This window comes from Phyllopteryx taeniolatus, chromosome 2, assembly GCF_024500385.1.
Source record: "Phyllopteryx taeniolatus isolate TA_2022b chromosome 2, UOR_Ptae_1.2, whole genome shotgun sequence".
Taxonomy (NCBI): domain Eukaryota; kingdom Metazoa; phylum Chordata; class Actinopteri; order Syngnathiformes; family Syngnathidae; genus Phyllopteryx; species Phyllopteryx taeniolatus.
The window spans coordinates 11,367,553-11,392,503 of record NC_084503.1 but is presented as its reverse complement, the minus strand read 5'-3'; the positions used below and the strand labels follow the sequence as shown (position 1 = coordinate 11,392,503).

Below are 24,951 nucleotides of genomic sequence, written 5' to 3'. Positions count from 1 at the left end.
TCAATGTGTAAAGGATATCACCACATGGGCTCAGGAACACTTCAGAAAGCTAATGTCAGTAAATACAGTTCGGCACTACATCCGTAAGTGCAACTTGAAACTCTTCTATGTAAAGCAAAAGCCATTTATCAACAACACCCAGAAACGCCGCCGGCTTCTCTGGGCCCGAACTCATCTAAGATGGACAGATGCAAATTGGAAAAGTGTTCTATGGTCCGACGAGTCCACATTTCAAATTGTTTTTGGAAATTGTGGACATCGTGTTCTCCGGGCCAAAGAGGAAAAGAGCCATCCAGACTGTTATGGACCCAAAGTTCAAAATCCAGCATCTGTGATGGTATGTGGCTGTGTTAGTGGCAATGGCATGGGTAACTTACACATCTGTGAAGGCACCATTCATGCTGAAAGGTACATACAGGTTTTGGAGAAACACATGCTGGCCATCCAAGCAACGTGTTTTTCATGGACGCCCCTGCTTATTTCAGCAACAGCTGGGTTCGTAGTAAAAGAGTGCGGGTACTAGACTTGCCTGCCTGCAGTCCAGACCTGTCTCCCATTGAAAATGTGTGGCGCATTATGAAGCGTAAAATACGACAACTGACTGTTGAACAGCTGGAGCTGTACATCAAGCAAGAATGGGAAAGAATTCCACCTACAAAGCTTCAACAATTAGTGTCCTCAGTTCCCAAACGTTTATTGAATGTTGATGTCACACAGTGGTAAACATGACCCTGTCCCACCTTTTTTGGAACATGTTGCAGCCATAAAATTCTAAGTTAATTAGTATTTGCTAAAAACAAAAAAGTTTGAACATTAAATATATTGTCTTTGTAGTGTGTTCAATTAAATATAGCTTGAGCATGATTCGCAAATCATTGTATTCTGTTTTTATTTGTTTAACACAACGTCCCAACTTCATTGGAATTGGGGTTGTATATATGTGTGTGTATATATGTATATATATATATCCATCCATTTTCTGAGCCGCTTCTCCTCACTCGGGTCGCGGGATATATATACATATACATTTTCATATGCATAATATACACATACACAGTGACAGAAATAAGTGTTTAACACGTTAACATTTTCCACATTACATACATTTCCAAAGGTGCTACTGACATGACAATTTCACCAGATGTTGGGAACAACCCAAGTAATCCATACATATGAAGAAATTAAAACAAGATCAGAAATTAAGTTGTTTGTAGTAATATGAAATGACACAGGGAAAAAGTATTGAACACGCCAACTTGTATTTATTCAATACTTTTTACAAAAGGCTTTGTTTGCAATGACAGCTTCAAGACGCCTGAATGGAGAAACTCGTCGCATTTATTGCTCTGGTGTGATTTTGGCCCATTCCACCACACAAGCAGTCTTCAAATCTTGACTGTTCCGTGGGCTTCTTTTATGGACCTTGAGTTTCAGTTCTTTCCATAGCTTTTCGATTGGATTCAAGTCAGGTGATTGGCTGGGCCATTCGAGCAGCTTTATTTTGTTTTTCCTTTGAAACCAGTTGAGTTTCCTTGGCAGTAGGTTTTGGATCATTATCCACCCTCGTTTCATTTTCAGCAACCTCTAAGATGGCAGCAGATTTTTGTCAAGAATGTCTCAGTAGATTTGCCCATTGATCCTTACTTCAGTCATGTGAAGTTTACCAGTGCCATTTGCTGAAAAGCAGGCCTACACCATCATGTTCCCACCTCCGAACTTCACTGTTGGTGTGGTGTTTTTAGGGTGATGTGCCGTGTCATTTCTCCTCCAAACGTGGTGTGCATTATGGCATCCAAAGGGTTCAATTTTGCTCTCATCCAACAAGACTATATTATCCTAGTATTTAACTGGCTTGTCCAAATTTTGTTCAGCAAACTTTAAACGAGCTTTGACATTCCTTTTTTTTTTTTTAATTCAGCAATGGGGTCTTGCATGGTGAGCGTGCATACAGGCCATGGCGGCAGAGTACATTACTCACTGTTTTGCTTGTGACAACAGCACTTGCTAATTCCAGGTCTTTTTGAAGCTTTCCACAGGTGTCCTTGGCTCTTGGACAACTATTCTGATTATTCTTTGCACTCCTCTGTCAGAAATCTTGCGAGGAGCACCTGATTGAGGCAAATTTATGGTGGTATGATTGGCTTTCCACTTGCGTATTATGGCCCCAGCCGTGCTCACTGGAACGTTCAGAAGAGATATAATACATGTTATTTTATTTTTTTATAAACAGTGGATCGCGCCGACTGTAGTATCAGGACAAAATGGGGAAACACGTGTGTTGGTGGTCACCGGTGCTCAGGACAGGAGAGGACATTCGTTTAAGGCTTGCTTGAGGTATTTTCACGTACTTTTAATACGATACGGCTCACAAGCAGGCAACAAAACGCTATGTAGCCTAGCAAGCTAAAGCGAGCACTGACTGTTTTACGTGAACATGTCTCCGTTCTGTCGAATCATGTTCTAAAGTTTCGGTGTGGGTGAAGTCATTTAATTACAATAAAGTAATTTAATTACAGTAAGCTGGCACCCATCATTTATGTCATGTTGTAATGTTGGTTTGACCTGACTGATGAGAATACACGATATGACTAGAGCAGTGCTTTCCAACCTTTATGGAGCCAAGCAACATATTTTACACCACACCAACAAACTTCTGTTTGTCACTATGCCTCACTGGCATAAATAGAGGAACAAAGATACATTATTTATTGTAAGTATAATTTTTTGAGCAATTAAGTACACAAGTATATACAGTAAATGAACAGGTCATTTAAATAGACACATTCCTCCATCTTGTCATCGGATCGGTGATCGGTTATCGTTTTTTTAAACTCGCTGATCTGTGATCGGCCCCAAAAATTCTGATCGTGTAAAGCCTAATCAAAACATTGGCTGTAGACTTAATAAAGGTTTTATAATGGCAGTAGCTAGCCCTAAATCGGATGTATCCTTTTACCATGATTTATCATGGGAGAATATTCCTCCAAATGAAAAATAAACAAAATGGAGGTAGAGGTTCCACTGTATTTTCTATGGCTTAGCTTTACATGAAGTGCAAATGTATTTGCTCGTCAGCACAACTGTAGCTTCCTGTCACTACAATAGAAGTGTGACAGAGTCAGAACAACAATGAGCAGCGTCAGCAGCACACTAACCTTAGTGGCTTTCACAGCCTTGGTGTTAGATAAACCAACACCTTTCCTTAGGTCTGTGAGGAGGTCACGTGTCAGAGTGCTCCAGGTGGTGCGTGGCCCATTTAACTAGACATATTCCTCCATCTTGTGATCGGATCGGTTATCGTTTTTTTAAACTGATCGGTGATCGTATATATCATATATATATATTATCCAATTAAATATAGGTTGAACATGATTTGCAAATCATTGTATTCTGATTTTACTTCTTTAACACAACGTCCCAACTTCATTGGAATTGGGGTTGTTTTAGGAAATCCTGAAAAAAAAACTTCAATAAAAATTGGAAATCTTTAAATTGCAACATAACCACATCTTAAGTTCGTTATCATATTCTACATTTGAATAGATTAGATAAAAAAAATATGTGCTGCAAACTCAATGCTAATTTCCGTTAGCTCGTCAATGGTGGTTTTCATTCATTGTGTGTTAGGTTTAAGGTAGCGATCTTTGTGAACAAAATCGAAGAAAGAAACAAAGGCTGTGATGTATTTGAACATTCAATAGGTGTAATCATTTTATGTGAGTTTAATTTTACAGTGAACTTAAACTGGAGTGTCAATAAACGACTAAGCAAGCAACATTCACTCTTAGTGCTTGCTACAATGTTCGCACCTTAGCAACGTGTTGTGATCACGTGGGGTCTGCATGCCTTCCGGGCGCTGCTGGATAAAAGTGCATGGAATTGACTGCTTATATTAGAGTGGTAACATAAGAGATTTTTAGATCCAGTCCGATACTCTTTTGCTGACATTGGACAGATTTCCAATGTCAAAGATTGGATCGGGACATTATTGTCAGATTCAACTAATTTCTGTGACCACTGTGGGTTTTTCTTTCACTAACAAAGGGTTACCAACAATTTTGTCCACGCGTGTACCTTTTACACAACGTCCCAACTTAATTGGAATTGGGCTTTGTAAAAACAAGTTAATGCTTTATATAAATAAATTAATATGATACACAGTTGCGTTTAACATGTTGGTGTGGCCCTCAACAACCGTTCTAGGTTCTCATGTGGTCCCTTAAGAAAATTAATTGCCCACCCTTGTTTTAAAGTGACTTGATCTCTGATGCTTGAATGGACGATTGCCATCATTTCCAACATTTTGTCAATCAATCCATCAAACAAACAAAGGAAAAGAAAAATCTGTGGCAGCGGCTGGCTAAAGAAGTGAGTACATGTGCGGTTTACGTATAAGCGCGTGAGTGTGACTTATTTATTCTATACTTGTCAATATGAGGTCTGACTATAAGATATACTGTAGTCTCGTGAAAATGTGATTATACAACCTAAAGCTTGGTGTGAGCAGTCATGATTGTCCAGCGAACCTGCTGTTTTTCCTTCTAGTTGTCCTTTATTGAGCTGCTGTCTCTACTGTAATTTTCCTCTCCTCCTCCTTCCCCTTTCAGCCTCTCATCATCAACAATTTCTTTACAGTTGCCAGCCTCTACACTTTTTTTTCCTCCCTCTCCTTTTCTCGCTCACGTTGCTTTACGGCTCTATTCCCAATCATCGCTCTCTTGCCTTGTCATTTTCATCATCACTCCTTAGTCTTTTCTCAGCACTCTATCCTCCATTTATCTCTCGTCTAGCTGCAGATTTCAGGCTTTCGTCTACCACTGTTGACTGATTTCCACCCACTTTCCAGCCTTTTTGTACTGCCTAAACATTGCAATTTGCCATCATACTTACTCCATCTGTTGAAAGGCCGTATTCTGCTCTCTCATCAGAAACCCCATCTTTACATACAGTATGTTGTTTTCTTCTTTCTGATGTCAGTTTCTCTTTGTCTACTTCTGCTTCCTTCGACGTCATCCTCCTCTCATTTCATGTTCTTGTATCTAGGGTGCGAGTGTTGAGCACCATCTCAAATCCTCCGACAAGTGGATGAATTCTGTCTCCTGATTATCACCTACTATCTGGGATCTGTACATTCCTGTACTGTCTACAACTAAGCACTTTTATTACCCCTCGGTTGGTTGAATGATTCAACATCCACTGCACCATTTTTTTCACTGCAAAACAAAAGAAAAAAGTGCGCAAAAAATAAACCACACCTGTAATGCTTGTATTTGAATGGATCAGTTTTTAGCCTTTCAAACAAATTGACATTTCCAGCTCCTACTTGATAAACATTTGATGTTGCTTTTTAATGTTGTTTTTACAGAGCCAAACTTTGTGTCGATATTGTGCTTGCAGCTCTACAAGAGGGCACTATTTTAATTTTTTTGGGGAGAAACTTTGTAAGCTACAAGGCTTACATTAATTTTAGAGGTATAAAACTAAAGTGCAACCTCCAATGTTATCATAATAATCTATTGAGTAAAATCGGTCGCCTTCCAATTTGATTTCATTTCAAAACATTGTTCCCAAAAAATCATTTAGATTTGACCTTTTCCAACGACAAACCCTGTCTCAGTGTTGCCATTAATTGTACTGGCAATGTAACAGTTTAACAATTAAGTGTCTAGGTTAACCCCTGTTAATAAGATACAGTGGCTTGAAAAAGTATTCATATTATTATTGTATTCATATTCATTCCCTTGAACCTTTTACACCTTGCCACCTTACAACCACAAACCTAAGTTTTTTTTTTTAGATTTTATGTGATCGACAAACAAAAAGTATCACATAATTGTAAAGTGGAATGGAAATGATATTGTTTCCAAATTTTTAAGAAGATACAAATCTGGAAATTGTGGTGTGCATTTGTGTTTGTTTTTAGTTTGCCAGTAAACTCAATTTGAAGTGGCATGAAGCAGATAGAAAGCTCTTTTTGATGAAATGTTCACTATTTGCCAAACTGCTTCTTATTGTGGAGTTGAACTGCCACCGTGCAGCGCACATATTTCAAGTTTGTACTCACAAGTCAAAGCAAAAAAATTGAAAATCACATCTAAAAAAAACTTGTAAATTGTATGTATGCAGACCCTTTCCAAAAATATTTGAATATCTTGGAAATAATTATTTCCATAATTCCATTCAAAGAGTTAAATTTTCATAGATTATAGATTCAGGGCACACAATTTAAACAATTTCAAGTATTTATTTGTTTATTTTTACATAGTTTGTACTTCCAGCTCATAAACCCCACAAAATCAGGAATTCAAAAAATTTTAATACTGTGAAGAAATCGCCATTTACTTCTCAGTTTTTGTAGAACAAAAAAAGAGAAATTAGGGTCACATTAAATCAATCAAAATATGGTACTTTCAAAACAATATGTTAATCTTCAATACTTGGTTGGGAATCCCTTTGCTTAAACACGAGGCCTCGATGCGCCATGGGATTGAATCAATGTGCCTGTGGCATTGCCTGGGAGTTATGAAGGCCCAGATTTCCTTGATGCTTGCTGTCAGTTCTTCTTTGTATTTGGGCTTCTTTGTTTTTGGGTCTGGTGCCCCTCATTTCCCTCTTGATAATACCCCATAGATTATCAATGGGGTTTAGATTCGGCGAGTTGGCTGCCCAGTCAAGCACTGTGACGGCATGGGCATCAAACCAGGTTTTGGTGATTCTGGCGTATGGGCAGGGGCCAAGTCCTGCTGGAAGATGAAATCTGCATCTCCATACAGATCCTCAGCAGAAGGAATCATGAAGTCCTCTAAAACATTCTGGTAGACTGTTGCGGTGACCTTGGATTTAAGAAAGCAGAGTTGAAAGCCTTGGACCTTGATTCCCGAATGAAAGGCACGCTTTACTTTTATCGGAAAAGAGGACCTCGGACCACTGGCCGACAGTCCAGTCCTTCTTCTGCTTGGCCCAGTTGAGACGCTTCCTACGTTGGCTCAGGCTCAGAAGTGGCATGACCCGAGGAACCTGACCGTTGTAGCCCATCTCCCGGATGCGTCTGAATGTGGTGGTTTTTGAAGCTGTGACTCCTGCCTCTTTGCACTCTTTCTGGATCTCTGCTAGGTTCTTTAATATTCTCTGTTTGATAATTCGCTGAAGGCCACGGTCATCTCTTTTGCTGGTGCATCTTCTCCTGCCACATTTTGTCCTTCCACTAGACTTTCTATTGATATGCTAAGACTCAACACTCTGAACAGCCAGCCTCTTTAGCTATGAACCTTTGTGGCTTACCCACCCTATGGGGGTTATCAATGATGGTCTTCTGGCCAGTTGTCAAGTCTGCAGTCTTCCCCATATTGAACTCAACTGAGACAATTGAACCAAACTGACGCAATTTCATGACACCTGGGGAAACCTGTGCAGGTGCTTTGAGTTTAGTAGATGATTAGTGTGTGACACTCAGTTTAAAAGATTTATGGCCTGGAAAATTTGGGCTAATTTCTTCACAGTATTTTTTTAATTCCTGATTTCGTGGGTTTTATGAGCTGGAAGCCCAAATTATGTAAAAATAAACAAATAAATACTTGTAATGGTTTAAATTGTTGGCCCTGAATCTATAATCTATGCAATTTTAACTTTTTTAATGGAATTATGGAAATAAACAAACTTTTCCATCATACTCTGTTTTGGGAAGGGTCTGCATATATATATATATATATATATATATATATATAGGTGCCACTGTAACTGTTTTTGCAAGCTTAAAAGTGCTATTGTTTAGTTGGCCATATGGTGCTGAATAGCTTGGACACGTGGCTAATTTGTATAAGAAATCAATATACAAGGCTGCCAGTACTGTCAAAGGTGCACCTACTAAATACTGACTGAGACAGGGTAAAGTACTAAGTCAAGCTTTCTTAGTCATGAGTGATTTGATGGGATATGCGCATTGGTTGTCTGTTTTCACATTGGCATTACATCTTCTGATAGCATGGTTATTTTAGAATAACTTCCTTTGAGTCGCACTACTCTACATCTGTGCTTCATCCAGACAGGCATGTGTGAATAACGTGTGCATTGACTTTTGTCATTTGGATCCTTTTGTCTGCCTTTGCATACTTGCGAACATTGTCAGTCACAAAGCTGAATTTAAAACAGACTTTTTAACTACATGACATCCCCATCACGTTCTGCTAAACAGGCCACAGTGAAGTGAAGAACAGAAGTTACCCATCCTTTATTGATAGCAGTGTAATCACAGGGCCAAATCCACTTCCTCTCTGCATTGCCTTAAGTAATGGATTTATGAGTGCATTAAAGAGCCGTAGTCATCCAGAGGCCCCCGCCAGACTGTCTCTCTCTCTCCTTCATTTCTCCTCCTGATGACTGCCTTTGTCTCTGTCCCTCGCCTCGTTCTACTATCTTGGCGTATGCTGTATGAGAACTCTGTCTCTGGTTCTCAATTGTCTTCTCTCTTGGCTAATTTTCACTCCTTTTGCTGTACGACTGGCTTCAAGGTCTCTTATATGACTCATGATTCCTTGACTTACTGTATTTTCACGACCGTAAGGTGCACCGTATTAAAAGGCGCAGTCTCAGTTGCGGGATCTATTTCTGTATTTAACACATACATAAGGTGCGGCGTCTTATTGGGCGCAGGCATGGTAAAACATACGCTAGCTTAAAACATACAGTAGCATGCATGCACGCAAATTTTTTTTTTTTAAAAGGCAGCAGGAGCAAAACTGAGTTCGGTGGTTCTTTATTGCAGTATTTAACAATGTACTCACGTTAGTTTTTGATCAGTCCTCATCCAGAAATCCATCAAAGTCCTCATCTTCTGTATCCGAAATGAACAACTGGGCAAGTTCTCAATCAAACACGCCAGGTACAAGTCAGTCTCGTTGCCGTGCGGCTCCTCAGAAATTATGCCGGCTTTTACGAAAGCTCGGACAGCGGTGCAAGCAGACATGTTAGCCCAAGCATCCACAATCCATTCACAAATTGTGGCGTAACTCGCCCGGCGCTGCCTCCTAGTCTTAATAAAACTGTGTTCGCTATCTGTCTTCCATCACTTCCACGCCGCTCGCAACTTCACTTTGAACGCCCTGTTTACACCCATGTCCAGCCGTTGGAGTTCCTTAGTCAAGCCTCCCGGAATGATGGCAAGCTTCCTCACTTGCTGCACATGGCAGAGTTATTGCACTCAGTCGAATGGTGACTTGAGACGCTTCTCCCGGCTGTTCTTTGCTCATGAATCCATTGCACGAGTTTGTCTTCCAACTCGGGCCACCTCGCATTGTTTCCGCGTTTTCTTTTTCTTTTTTTTCCGCGGAAACTCAGCTTCGTCTTCTTGACTTGGTGAAGCTCGTTTTCCTGCTTCCTCCACTTGCGAACCATGGATTCGTTGATCTTGAATTCTCTCGTTCCTCCGCGTAACTGATAGCTTGCAGTTTACAGTGTGCTTCGTAAGCGTGTCTCTTCGTAGGTGCCATTTTCAGAGGTCCTTAGCCAAACCGATGTTGTTTTGCACAATGCACACCCCGGCACTATATACCTACTGGGGGCGTGGCTTTAGGGTCCTCCTTCACGCACCCATCCCCCTTTACGTCTGCATGCTGTCCTCAGCCACGTCCGCTTTTCCTCTGTATCAGCAGCGTGTCGGCAGGAAATGCTCCCAGTCAGTCAAGCGGTCAAAAAGAAGTTTAAAAAAAAAAAAAAAAAAAAAAAAAAAAGTAAAGCGGAGCGCTCATCACACAACAACATTTATAGATGTTGGAACTCGGTGCACACATAAGGCGCGCCACATTATAAGGCTTGTCCATTTTGGAGAAAATGTAAGACTTTTAAGTGCGCCTTATGGTCGTGAAAATACAGTATCTTCCATTTTGACTCCTTTTTTTCTTTCACCTCTCACCAAATTTTAAGGGGCCTTGATTTGTGAAGTACTTTTAGCTCTTTTGGCTGTGCAGCGTAAGAAGTAACATGGCCTAAGAGGGGATTATTCTGAGAACCGCTGGCACAAAACCCACGGAAATACTTGTGGTGAGCTTGAACAGATGTAATTCAGAGAAAGAGGAGGTGGCATACTAACATCAAGCTGCAAATTCAGATAAAAAAAAAAAAGTTACTGCATTGCCACCTGGTTTTTTCCTTATGATTTCTCTCTTCTTCCCTTCTCTTAATTAAGCACAGCATGCATTTGACACATCTGTCTTGTGTGTCCTGAAATAGCTTGTCACTGTGTGCATGCAAATATGTAAGAGTGAATTATATTGTTACAGGAAGAAATACGATTTTGTAATGTGTGACTTTTTTTTTTATCTTGAGAACACAAACTGAGGGTTAAGAATAGTCTGTCATCTTGAATCACTCAGAAATTCTTCAAATTTAGTTTTTTTTCCCCCCCCAGTCTTAATGCACCTGCAAAAAAATTATTTTTGATGGTCTGCGTTTTTGTGAACCTGGTTCTTACCCTGCATTTTAACCCACTGGAGGTTATTCTCTCCGCACAGATTCTTCAGAGGCAGTGTCACTCCCTCTAGATAACACCAAAGAGTTCATCCTCAGCTTGGACATCAAGTTCACCTCCAATGGCAGCTTGTCTGTCATCCTCGACACTACAGAGAAAGGCTCACCCTTCACCATCCGCTATGTTACCAACACGCAACTCATTGCCTTCAAAGATCGTGAAATCACCTATGGCATAGGGCCACGCACCACCTGGAGCACTCTGACACGTGACCTCCTCACAGACCTAAGGAAAGGTGTTGGTTTATCTAACACCAAGGCTGTGAAAGCCACTAAGGTTAGTGTGCTGCTGACGCTGCTCATTGTTGTTCTGACTCTGTCACACTTCTATTGTAGTGACAGGAAGCTACAGTTGTGCTGACAAGCAAATACATTTGCACTTCATGTAAAGCTAAGCCATAGAAAATACAGTGGAACCTCTTCCTCCATTTTGTTAATTTTTTATTTGGAGGAGTATTATCCCATGGTAAATCATGGTAAAAGGATACATCCGTTTTAGGGGCAAGCTACTGCCATTATAAAACATTTATTAAGTCTATACCCAATGTTTTGACTAGGCTTTACACAATCAGGATTTTTGGGGCCGATCACCGAGTTTAAAAAAACGATAACCAATCACCAATCTGATCACAAAATGGAGGAATGTGTCTATTTAAATGACCTGTTCATTTACTGTATATACGTGTGTACTTAATTACTCAAAAAAATATATTTACAATAAATAATGTATCTTTGTTCCTCTATTTATGCCAGTGAGGCATAGTGACAGACAGAACAAATGAATGGTCTTCTATTAGATGGCAGGAAGTACATACAGTAATGAATGTATCCACTTTTTGTGACATTTTCGTTTGTTGGTGTGCCGTGAGATTTTTCAATTGTAAAATATGTTCCTTGGCTCCATAAAGGTTGGAAATCACTGCTCTAGTCAGATCGTGTATTCTACTCAGTCAGGTCAAACCAACATTACATGACAGAAATAATGGGTGCTAACTTACTGTAATTAAATTACTTTATTTTTAATTAAATGACTTCACCCACACCAAAACTTTAGAGCATAATTCGACAGAACGGCGGCATGTTTCCGTAAAACCGTCAGTAGCTTGCTAGGCTACATAACGTTTTTGTTGCCTGCTTGCAAGCCGTATTGTATTAAAAGTACATGAACATACCTCAAGCAAGCCTGAAACAAACGTCCTCTCCTGTCCTGAGCACCGGTGACCACCAAGACATGTTTTCCACCATTTTGTCCTCATAATATAGTCGGCGCGATTCACTCTTGTTGTCGTCGCCACTGTAATGAGTGTATCCGGTCGCATTTGAGTTGATAAGATAAAGCCAAATGATCGTAAAAAACGGGATGCGGTGGTATCGGAATACAATATTTTATTGCTGTAGTCTGACATAGTGCAATTTTGAAAGACCACATTTCTCTTGTAGTCTGTCTCAGACGTGTTGTCTGTTCCACACCGCCATGTTTTTAAAAAAAAAAAATTTTAATAACTTGATTGGCCGTCAGATATTTACAGGACTCGGCCAAAAGACACGTGACAAGGCTAAAAATAAACTAGCTTTTGGATTCAAATATACTGTGCACGATGGCGACGAGGAGTAAATCTCTTTTGAGTCATTGATCGGATCGGCGATCAGCATAAAATGCAAATGATCGGCCGATACCGATAAGGCCGATAAAATCGGTGTAAAGTCTAGTTTTGACTTAACATTCAAAAAGAAATTGACTGCCTGCAAAAATAAAATATGAGAACAATTGAACGTTTTCTCAACTTTAATTTTGTTGAACGATGACAGAGCCATAGGAGCAAAGGGGGGGAATTACTGTTTGAAACAAGTTGAAGGGCGAGTCACATTAATTAACTTACCATTCTTAGCTGTCACACAAGTTCTATCTTGGCAGACTGCGAGTCCGGCAGTAAGTCGGACTCGTTCCCGGTGAGGGTTGGACTGCGCCAAGGCTGCCCTTTGTCACTGATTCTGTTCATAACTTTTATGGACAGAATTTCAAGGTGCAGCCGAGGCATAGAGGGGGTCCGGTTTGGTGGCCTCATTATTGCATCTCTGCTTTTTGCAGATGATTTGGTTCTGTTGGCTTCATCAAGCCGTGATCTCAAACGCTCATTGGAGCAGTTCGCAATGGAGTGTGAAGCGACTGGGAGGAGAATCAGCACCTCCAAATCTGAGACCATGGTCCTCAGTCAGAAAAGGTTGGCGTGCCCTCTCCAGGTCGGGGATGAGATCCTGCCCCAAGTGGAGGAGTTCAAGTATCTTGGGGTCTTGTTCACAAGTGAGGGAAGAATGGAACGGGAGATCGACGGGCGGATCGGTGCAGCGTCTGCAGTGATGCGGACTTTGTATCGGTCCGTTGTGGTATAGAAGGAGCTAAGCCGAAAGGCAAAGCTCTCAATTTACTGGTCGAACTATGTTCCTACCCTCACCTATGGTCACGAGCTGTGGGTTGTGACCGAAAGAACTAGATCCCGGATACAAGCGGCCAAAATTAGTTTCCTCCGCAGGGTGTCCGGGCTCTCACTTAGAGAGAGGGTAAGAAGCTCGGTCATCCGGGAGGATCTCAGAGTAGAGCCGCTGCTCCTCCACATCGAGAGGAGGCAGATGAGGTGGCTGGGGCATCTGATTAGGATGCCTCTTGGACGCCTTCCTGGTGAGGTGTCCAGGGAGCTCTAGTTCGCTGGAATCCTAAAGCTTTAGAAATGGCTTTTGCAACCCTTTCCAGACTGTCAGATGTCAATTACTTTATCTCTCGACTTCTGGAATTTCTTTGGATCGTGTCATTTTTTTGCAGGTTTTTTTTATCTTTTGTCCAACTTGATTTTGTCTGGACATATTCTGTTTAAGTGATTTCTTGATTGAACAGGTCTGGAGCTAATCAGGCTTGACTGTGATCAGTGAAAATTATTTTAAAATGTTTATTATCCACAATTAATTTGATTTAACAAGGGGGGTAATTAGTTTTGCACAGAGGTAACTTTGAATAGTTTTGTTTTCCTTAAATGAAATCACCATTTAAAAACGGCATTTTAAGTTCACTTAGGTTATATTTGTATGATATTTACATTTGTTCAAATGGGGAAACTCCAAAAATATATGCATATGAAAATACTTTACTTTTTTAATAATAATAATATACTTTTTTCACGGCACTGTACGTATGTATTTAAACACATATACACTACATACCCACAAATACACACTCACACACGTAATCACAACCACCATGTACATGAATACATATTTTATAGCCTGCGTTGCGAGAGTGCTGAGTTTTGAATTTGACTTTTGAGATTTGCACAATAAATGCTCTCAAAATTACATTATATCTTATTTTACTTCATTATTCTAGCTTTGTTCAAAGATCATTCAACCTGATGATATAAAAATAAAAAATATATTAGCATTTTTCAGTTTTTTCTGGTGGTGTGTTTGTTTTGGCTGAGATGCAAATGTTCCTAACAAGATCAAAACGCTCTTGACAAAATATCCAGAATGTTTGTGAGAGGTGATGATAGGGGTTGGCAACTCTGAATCAAAGGGTTGATTTTAACATAGTGATTTCCAGGAGAAATCAGAATATCGAGATATATATTCAGCCAATTAATCAGTCGGGCCCTACAGAAAAGCAAAAGCAAATTGGTTTTGTGAAGTAATCCCTTTTAGAGATAGGCCAAGGTCTTGGATTAAGTCATACATGACACCCTCTTGTAATAGGTGTGTTTTCCCTGAACAAAATTTTGAATTTACTGACCTTTGAGGTTCCACTGTAAACTGCTTCAGCTACTCTTCCACATACAAATTTAATCTAATGGCACCTGAACATCTGTCAGCTGTAAAACAAAGTTTTGAGTAATTATTTATTTAAATGATTGTAGTGGTCTAAAGTGAATTTTCGACTGGTTTCTCCCTTAGATCATGCCCAAGCGAGTTGTACGATTACTCTTGCAAGGACGGGGATTTGTTGACAACATCACTGTCTCCACCACTGCCCACATGGCTCCCTTCTTTGCTGCCAGTGACTGGCTCAGGCGCAACCAGGACGAACATGGCGGCTGGCCCATCATGGTCACACGTAAATTGGGAGAGGGCTTCCGGCCACTAGACCCTGGCTGGTACTCTGCAATGGCCCAAGGCCAGGCCATGTCCACCCTTGTGAGAGCCTACCTCCTCACCAAGGACCAGACTTACCTCAATGCTGCGTTGAAGGCAGTCGGACCCTATAAGGTGCCATCAGCACAGCACGGGGTCAAGGCTGTATTTATGAACAAATATGACTGGTATGAGGAGTATCCCACCTCACCTAGTTCCTTTGTCCTTAACGGTTTTATCTACTCCCTGCTGGGACTCTACGATTTGAGCGAGACAGCTGGTGAGAAGCTTGGCAAGGAGGCTGGACAGCTGTTCAGCCGCGGCATGGAGTCACTGAAGGCCATGCTGCCGCTCTTTGACACCGGGTCGGGAAGCATCTATGACCTGCGCCACTTCATGTTGGGCACCGCGCCCAACTTGGCTCGCTGGGACTATCACACCACACACATTAACCAGCTACAGCTGCTGGCATCAATAGATAACGCTCCCATCTTCAAGGATGTGGTGAAGCGCTGGAAAAGCTACTTAAAAGGGAATCGTGCTAAGCACAACTAGACACACTTCAAGATGCAGTGTGTGAATTAAGGGTTGACTGAAAGTGAAGAGGAAGATTATAGTGCGTCTATATGCATTGCAGTATAGAGTGTGTGTTTTAATCCCAATGATGTTTAAGTAGCCACAGCTTTCAATATTAGAATGGGTGTGCTCTGTTACAGGTGTTGTATTCTCTGCAGCACCAATTGTAGCATGCCTTTTTTTCGGGAGTTAGTATTTGTAATTATGCACAGACTTGATTTCTGTTTTTTTTTTTTTTTTTTTTTTTTTTTTGTCTTCAGGAGCTGATTTTAGTTAACTTAAAATGAAAGCGAGCCGATTTCAACAATCATTCACCATTCTACTCAGATGTATTTTTTTACATTTCACCCTAGATATAAGTGGAAGTAACTAAATAACAAAAATAAAATTTTAATGTTTGGAAGATTAATTTGATAAGAAGTCTTATCACAGTATGCATTTGAATTTCACACTCGAACAACAATGCAAATAAGATGCTTTTGATATGAACTGCTTTTCAGTAATATGGAGGCACCTCAGTTAACTTAACAAAATGCTGCAACATAAACAAAGGTTAGACTTTATCATAAAAATGATTTGCAAGTATATGTACTATGTTCGACCGCAATGTAAGTTTGAATCCTGAATTATTACTGGAATCAACATACTGTGGAAAGAAGCATCTGTAAACTAGATTATCTATTTTAGAGATGGTATCTTCTCAATATAAATTATTTGATAGCCCTTTCATTAAAGCTCACAGATAACAAAATTAGTTTGTTTTTTACATCACACCATCTTGTGAAGGTGTAGATGGGAGGCAACGTTAATATAAACACTGTAGCATTTGCACTATTGGCTAAATGGATGCAAACGGTCTTTTATACCTGTCAAGATGGGCAATAACTGCCATCCGTCCGCCCATTTTCTGTACCGCTTATCCTCAGTCAAGCCCATTTTAGCATGATTTTGAGTCTGTCAACTTATTTTGAATATGGGCAGATTTCAGTCTGTTTTTCACTTACAACTTACACTTAAGTGGATGAAAAGCAGCTGTTGAAAGAATCTTGATTGAAGTCGCTGCCAATATTTTGTTAATTTCAGTTAATCAGGCCTTTGTAATGAAATGCGTGGTAAAGACGACAGCTTTGCACAGCTTTTTCTATGAAAGGGTTTTAGTGCCGTTCGAATTTCCATTTGAACACTATGGTTCTCTCATCGCAACTCATCATTCCAATTTGTGAATTGAGCAGTGTAGTTGGGTCAAACAGTTTTGAAATGTATATACAGTCCGCTCCAAAAGTATTAGAACGGCATGGTCAACCCCTCTGTTTTTGTTGTATACTGAAGACATTTGGGTTTTAGATCAAAATATGAGTATGAGACAAAAGTTCAAAATTACAGCTTTTATTTCATGCTATTTATATCTTGATGTTTTAAACAATCCAGGACAGAGCACCTTTTGTTTGAACCCACCCACTTTTCAAGTGTAAAAGTATTACAACATGACTAATGGGTTTTTCTAGTTGCTCAGGTGTTGCCTTTTAGATTGATTGCTTAAACATTAGATAGTGCTTGTTTTTGGCTTTGGGTTTCACCTGTGAAAGCTACATTTGCTGTTAAACAAACATGAAGACCAGAGAGTTGCCTATGGGAGAAAGGCAAACAATTTTGAAGCTGAGAGAAGAGGGGAACTCGATCAGAGGTATTGCACAAACATTGGGCATAGCCAATACAATAATTTGGAATGGCCTGAAAAAGAGAAACAACTGGTGTACATTTTTTATTTTTATTTTATTTATTTATTTATTCCCCTCCCCCTGTTCGGTTGTTAGGTCAAACAGAAAGGAAAATCTGTATCACTTTTGTGCTGGAACAGTTATACTGTTTCACAGTGAGTGGACTTTTTAAGCTTCCACTGTGGTTTTGTTTGTATTCTGATGCATATTTATTAAGAATAACAGTCGTTCAGTTGCACAGAACAAAGTTTTTAAAGGGAAGTGACAGAAAAAACAGGAGAAAGAGTGAAACGGTAACTAAATAATATAGGAAAAGAAGGCAACAAAAAACAAACCAGGAGCTGTAAACAAGATGAGGAAAGTAAACCATTATATAACTAGTACAATGACACATTGGATTCGAGTGTCGTATGGGTACCCTGTGAGGGAAGGTCAGGACAATATAGGACAGGGAAGGAGGAGAAACATGCAGGAGAGGGGTCGTGGACCCAGCTTTACAACTGAAGTGTGGTGGGAGTGGCTATGTAAATTGTAAACATCAGTCGGAACAGATTGTGAGGGGATACCAAGAAATTCGCATAGTTATTTGTCGCAATGAGTGAGTGGCCCCACACCCAGCCTATAAGTCCCAATTCACTTGCATGTGTCTGCAGACACTTGCAAGTGAATTGCGTCCCGGTGGACGGGACACCTACTACACCGAGGGATCTAGGGTAGTCTACAGGCCCCACCGATGGGCCCCGAAAACCAGCCCCCCCAAGAGGAGACCGCAGGGACCCAACGCCACCCCCCACAGGCTCACTAGTCTTTATTGATGATGTAACTCATGGTGGTAGCAGCAGAATGAATTCTGAAGTCTACAAAACCATTTTGTCTGGCAATCTACAGAAAAATACATCCAAACTAATCAGGAGAAGCTTCAGACAACAGAGAACAAGACAATGACCCAAAACACACTGCCAACGCAACAAAGGACATCATCGGGGGGAAAAGTGGAAGGTCTTAGACTGTCCAAGTCATTCACTGGACCGTAACCCAATAAAGAATGCATTTTTTCTCCTGAAGTGGAGACTGAAGTGAGAAACCCCCAGAAACAAACAAGAACTGAAAGAGGCTTTAGTAAAGGCCTGGAAAAGCATTTCAAATGAAGAATGCAACAGTCTGGTGAAGTCAGTGGGTCGCAGACTTGATGAAGTTATTTCAAGTAAGGGTTTTTGCTCACTTGAAAAGTGGGTGGCTTCAAACAAAAGGTGCTCTGTCCTGAGTTGTTTAACACATCTAGATGTAAATACCATGAAATAAAAGCTGGAATTTTTGTTTTTGTTGTATACTGAAGACATTTGGGTTTCAGATCAAAAGATGAATATGAGACAAAGGCATTTAACTTGCCGTTCCCATACTTTTGGAGGGGACTATATATATTTTCTTTATTTTATTTTTTTTAAATAAACAATTCTTAAGAAGACTGAACCCTGAGGGGACTCAATGACAGACTTAAACAGTTTTCCCTTCCCAGTGGGTTTTTGTTTTCCCTCAATGCATCATGCATCAAACACTGCACATGCAACACATGCAAACTCCACAAAAGCGAGGCCGGGTTTGAACCCAGGTCCTCAGAACTGTGAGGCAGATGTGCTAACCAGTCGCACACCATGCCGCCTTTCAAAGAGAAATTGACCTAAAAATAAATTCCTTATGACTATGATCGTGCCGCCCTTCAAAGAGAAATTGACCTACAAATGAATTCCTTATGACTGTGATCAGTGATAATCAAAAACTTTATGTTTGAAAAAAACAAGGGCATTCATAATGTATAGCTCCACAGTAAGGGTGGAAATGGCAGAAGAACTTGATAAATTATTATTGCAGCATTTTGCCAATGATAATATCCCAATAGAGTGGCAATGGGATAATCCATTTATGGGATGGACTATTACGATAGCCATCTAACTAAAGATGTGAAAACTTGTAGAAACAGTGAGTTGCAGATTAAGCATCTACTAAATCTATATGTGAATATTAATAAGTAAATTTTTTTACAGGAATACAACAATACACTTGTCACAATATTATTACACTAACGGTGGTTTGTTGACATTTTTCAGGAGCGAGGAAAACTTTCACCACAAATATGTTCTAATAACACATTCACAGTTATCACTATGAATGTGTATATGTAATGTAAAAGTGGCCGTACATAGAGGACTGGCAAAGTAGGATTTAAATCTCCTCTTCGGGTTCATCTCCCTTTTTCCACAATAGATAGTAAAGTAAAATTCCATGTTTGCACAAAGAAAATGATTTTAATAAAGCATTGCCTTTAAATTTTAAATTGACGTCTGCATAATTCAAAGTTGGCAAATTTACACACACAATTTTGACCTTTGTGCATCAGATTCGGTTCAGCAAAATGACTCCTTTGTCACTTCTTAACCCACATTGTTTGATTAATTCAACTTAATCCAAGGATGTCAATATGCAGTTTATCGAAAAGAAGTACTGATGATTCGATCCGTTTTTAACAATGGTGTTTATTTGAACAAAATGAACAAGGCGGCGAGTTGCAGGGAAGCCAAAATTAAAAACTTAAAACTGACTTCTTTGGTTATTTAGATATAAAGTGTTGACATTAAACGGAGACGGTAATCTTAGTGAGTTTGCAACTGCATGTGTGTGAAAGATATAATGCGATTTGTTTTATTATTGCTTTATTGATGTTTTGTCGTCGATATTTGATGATAAGGTAATGTATGATATTACTTTCTTTTTTTTCAAAATTCTACATCTTTGAAAGAGATGTGGTCCTTTTTACGCTACTAGGCATAATTCGGAACCCAACTTGTGAGTTATAGACAACTGTCTGGACTGGAGGTTAAGTAGTGCAAGTTTCCTGTCATATTTGTGCACTACACCATTCTATAATTTTTCTAGTTACATAGTTTGCTACATGAAACTGTTTAAATCTCGTTTTATTCTCCAACAGCAACTAGTACTTGGTTATTTTTTTAGTATTTTTTTCCCATGAACTCAGTTCTTATTATTATTACAGTAGCTCGAAAATTCTGTTTTGTTTATACCAAAGTAGCATAGTAAAGAATACTTCAATGTGTATATTTTGGTACAAAGCTAAGCATTTCATGAAATTCAGTCATCTTGGAAGATAAATCCATGTGACTGTGCCTTTGAACTCCAAATGGTTGAGCAGATTCTAGTCAAACTTGCTTATTAGCGCTACTGTTTTTAACAGAAATGGACAGATATCGGTACACTCCCATTGATTTTATTTTTCATTTCCATTTAAAGGTGGGTGTGTGTTGGTTCTGTTTTTCTCCACTATGTTTAGAGTAATTTTCAGAAATGTAAAATGTTTTGCTATTAAGACAAAAGCACAATTTATATTTAAGATACTTTTAAATATATATATATATTATATATATATATATATATAATGTGTGTGTATTGGCTTCACTTTTTCTTTCTCAGATAGTTGCCCCACCTGCATTAAGAAAGCTGCTATTATTGTTCAATGTGTAATGACTATACAACTTTATTTCCCCTCATTTCAGTGAAATCCCCTTAAATTGTGTCACCACAGGAGACGCAGAGTGGTTGTACAGACTTTCCAGTCTAAGCACAATGTGCAAATGCTACCATTTTTTAGTCCCGTAAATAGAGGTGTTTATACACAAAGTAAAACTTTGTGCTAGCTTTTTAAAAATGTAAAAGAAAAAAAAGAAATAAAGGCATTTTCTTAATCTCCTTTTGTGGCGGCTGAAATAATTTAGTATTTTTAAGAGAAGGGATGGGTATAACTACATTTCCCCAGTAAACTATGGTGAAGTTGACAATAAATTGAATAATTTGTTTCAGATGAGATGGGGGAAAATAACTCTCTAAATTTTCTGAGGTCCTGTTTCCATTACAGTTGTATTGAATATTGCTGGGTAGGATTTGTGTAATAGTGGACGACTGCATACACATTTGGGTTACATCACTGCCGTGGGAACGGAACTCCTGTGAGAAACCGAGGAATCCCTTTTAGCCCTGTCAAAATAATAAATTTTTTAGGATGCTATATTTTCGCAAAAACTATCACGTTAACCGATATCGTGTTTTTTATGCCACTGTTGTAATGGTAATTAGAGCATAATAATTCAAGTACATCCTTTTTAAGTACAATTAGCTTAATCATAAAGAATAATGAATATTGGCATTGAAATGTAGACCAATAAATAAAATATCTTAGATAAATAAAATATGTGAATAAAACAAACTCAGGCTTTGTTAACAAAAATTGCACTTAAACAAATATTAAACATTTGGCACAGGAATATAAAGAACCCCCCCCCCCCAAAAAAAAGTAAATTGTAAATTTGACACACCTCAGAGAAGAGTGTTTTTAACAAGCTTGACAAATTTGAATAAAAAACTCACCATGTATGTAAAATATGGCTCCGAAATCATGCAAAATAATGCTCTCCCTCGAGCTGCAGGACTGTGCGGGCTGGTCCGCTGAAGGCGCTGGAGACGAGCCCTTCAGCTGTTAATGAAATACGTTCACTGTCGTCAACTCCTGGCTGAGTGTGTGCCGCTGCGGTTATGGTTAATAAACAGTTAACTTTCCCGTGTGTGTTACATGGGGACTAACACACACAACAACTCGAGTGCCTGCTGATGTTTTAAACGACCTCACCATGGTCGAGCAAACTGTTTAGCTCGTTAGCTCGCAGGCTAGCGAATGTAATAAACAGTTAACTTTCCCTTAATTGTCTCTGTTATGTGGATCTATGCGCGACGAATGGAACAAGGCTGTGGAGTATTTAACGGCGCCAATGCCGATCCAACAGCAGTCCACTAGCCCACTTGCAGCTAATACATACTAGCCAAGCTGCTAATAGCAGGCCACTTTGGAGTGGAACCCTCCAACTCACCGTCGGCTCGCGTTACCACAACAAGGAGAATGTATCAAACCCAGCAAAAACTATCATGTCCATTTTATTTGTTGAACAATAAGTCGATATCGTAATTATTGTGACAGGCCTAACCCCTTTGTTTCAACAAAGAATCGCTTATTATGCCCATCCCTCACAACTTGTCATGTTAATCATAGGTCGTGAAACTTGTTTACTGGCCATATATGAGGAAGATTCTTGGCTAAAGCAATCATGAAAGTAATATTTTGATGGACTTGACTGTTTTCCTTAAATCAATGGGAAGTTAACTATGCTACAGTATAATACCATGCATTCGGTACCAAGGCCTTTAATAGATCGTTTTTGATCACATGTTCGGTGTTTGTTTGTCGACCATGTTGGAGGTCCAGATCAGGACGATAACGTAGGCTTCAAACAGAAGGCCTTGTAGACTTATTAGAGTTAGTTTGTTTGTTCGTTTTTCCTCTATTACCCTAATCCAAGGTTGTCAAACTCAAATTCACGGTGGGCCAAAATTAAAAATTGGGACAAACTCAATATTTAATGAAAAATCACTGCGATGTGCATGTTCCCTTCTCTGCAGAAATGTAGCATCAAAGTTTATTGTATGACAACAAACTTACATTTTGCTTAAACACTGAATCTGGAATAAACAAACTTTAATATTATAAACACATGAGAAATTTGTTGTTTTGCATTTAAATAGATAACATGAATTCTTCTTTCTCTATCTTTATCTCTATCTATTTATCTATCACCAACTACCTTTCTTTATTATATAAATCTTTTTTCAAAGGCCAACAACAAAACAACCCCAAAAAATACAAATGTCCTTCAATAAAAAGCCAAACTTCAAAATATTAACAGTCCCTAAATAGGAGTTGATAAAGGGCATTAAAAAAACATTAATTGTTTTATTCTTTGCTACAGCCACGTTGCTCCGCACATGACAAACAGGTCTGTCTTTTACTTTAGTGAACAGATAATCTGCCTCCCACCTGTCTTGGAAGTTAACTGTTTCCCATCTTACGTTTGGCCATTTTTGGGAAGGCGAAGTGTAAATTTGCCCGAGGGCACTGGTAGCATAGTTGCTAACGACAGCAACAGAAAGGGAAGGTGCGCTCGCCGGTCTAGACTGATGGGCCAACACACTAGCAAAGCATTCTGGGATTTGTAATATTAGTGACGCATGTGCTATATACTGGCGGGCCAGTTCTAATACATATTTTATATGGTCCTGCGGGCCAAATATAATTACATCGTGGGCCAAATTTGGCCCCCGGGCCTGAGTTTGACATATATGCCCTAATCCATCAATATCACCTATGTTATAAATTTTCTAATTTCCTTAGGCCTGCCACACACCAGGCGATGCAGCCGATCCCAACTTGGGCTGCACCATTGCATAAAAACAATAAGTTGGCAACTCATACTCATACATTGAGCAATTTAATCTTGGACTGCCTGAACGGGGAGCCTATATAGCCTTTTGAGGCTGCACAAAGAAAATTGTGCTTCGTCAAGTTTATTAAACCATAAAAAGATTGAGTCACAGTTCAAGACTATGTTTGACTGTGTTTTTACAGCGAGAGGACGAGGGCAAGAATAAAGAGAAGAGTGGAGATATATCAAAAGGCTCAGCTCGCTTCATCACATCGCTTGCATACATTGTGACGACAGATACTGCAAATTTTGCTGGGTTATCCACAGATAACATTCATTCATTCATTTTCCGTACCGCTTATCGTCACTAGTGTCGCGGGCATGCTGGAGCCTGGTGGTGTACACCCTGAACTGGTCGCCAGCCAATCGCAGGGCATATTTAAACAACCAACCATTCTCACTCACATTCACACCTATGGGCAATTTAGAGTCTTCAGTTAACATAACACCCACCTTTGGGATGTGCGAGGAAACCGGAGTACCTGGAGAAAAACGACGCAGGCACGGAGAGAACATGCAAACTCCACACCGCCATCGCCGGATTTGAACCCGGGTCCTCAGAACGGTGAGGCAGATGTGCTAACTAGTCGTCCACTGTCCCACCTCAACAAGTGCATATTAAATTATAATATAGTTAAGTTCCCGGTAAGCCATTTTTGTGTTTTGTTTTTTCTAAATATTTTTGAAGTGCTGAAAACATGCAATGACTGACAACAATATAGAACTGAATTGTTGAGATATAGCTTGAAACTTTTCTTCCCCATCTCCGCTGGCCTGTAATGTGTTTTGTGTTATTTGGGCTACGGTTCATCTCGCCGTGGTGTGATCTGCTCACGCGACGCCAGGCGCAGCAGCAGCGGATCGGACGGGATCCACCGCCCGGTAGCCACGAGCCAGCCTGCCAGCGGCTAGAGTAGCCCTCGGAGGTCCGACGCAACGGTGTTAGGGCCGCCAGCCTCACAATTGTCTGCTGTGATGTCACGGGGTGAGGATGAGGGGGGGAAAAAAATCATCCAGTGAGACCAGACCCCTGTGGGTCTCACTGCTGTGGCTGCATATGGTGCACCCTTCAGCAGCCACAGCAACGTGATTAAAGACTGAATTTCAACAGAGGCAAAGGAGGAAAAATTGTCCTGGCGCAGGGCTCAAAGACTGCCTGGCCACCACAGAAATCCTCTTTGCGTGTGCAATGTAAATCGCTGAGAATTCTCTTCGCCGCTTCGGAGTCGGGGGAACGTCCGGGGGAAGGTGGGTTTTCAGAGCACTCAGCGACACACCCACAGTGTCTGGACTTAAGACTTTTCTGTGATGTATCAAATTTACAAGACATTTTTTGTGACTTACGTGGGGCATTAAGTATTGTTGTAAAACACAATATATGTATAATTTGTATACTGTATTTGTATGGCTTGGTGGCCACCAGATGGGTCTTGCAAACCAGAGGTTCATTGGCTTTGCAAGTCACAAGTCAAGTCAAGTCTTTGCCCTCAAGTCCTGAGTCAAGTCCCAAGTGGAGACAGGCAAGTTCCGAGTGAAGTCCCAAGTCCTACACTTTGAATTTCCAGTCCTTTCCAACAAAATAAAAATGTATTTTAATATACAGTATTTAATATGTATATTGAATTAATATTTATTAATATTGT

At 39.9% G+C, this 24,951-nt stretch overlaps 1 protein-coding gene across 3 annotated transcripts in view; it reads left to right on the top strand.

Moving 5' to 3' along the window:
• The window catches only part of glceb (glucuronic acid epimerase b), a 43,581-nt gene extending 22,891 nt beyond the window's left edge, over window positions 1–20,690 (top strand). The window contains exons 5-6 of one of the 3 annotated variants that reach the window (XM_061760436.1): window positions 10,506–10,798; window positions 14,461–20,690. In XM_061760436.1, coding sequence (XP_061616420.1) covers window positions 10,506–10,798; window positions 14,461–15,192 — 1,025 coding nt within the window. In that variant the 3' untranslated portion in view covers window positions 15,193–20,690. Of the gene's footprint in view, window positions 1–2,230; window positions 3,267–10,505; window positions 10,799–12,610; window positions 13,957–14,460 lie in introns of those variants that run through there. The other 2 variants (XM_061760446.1, XM_061760456.1) reach the window with 2 other exon arrangements.
• The last annotated feature ends 4,261 nt before the right edge of the window (window positions 20,691–24,951 follow it).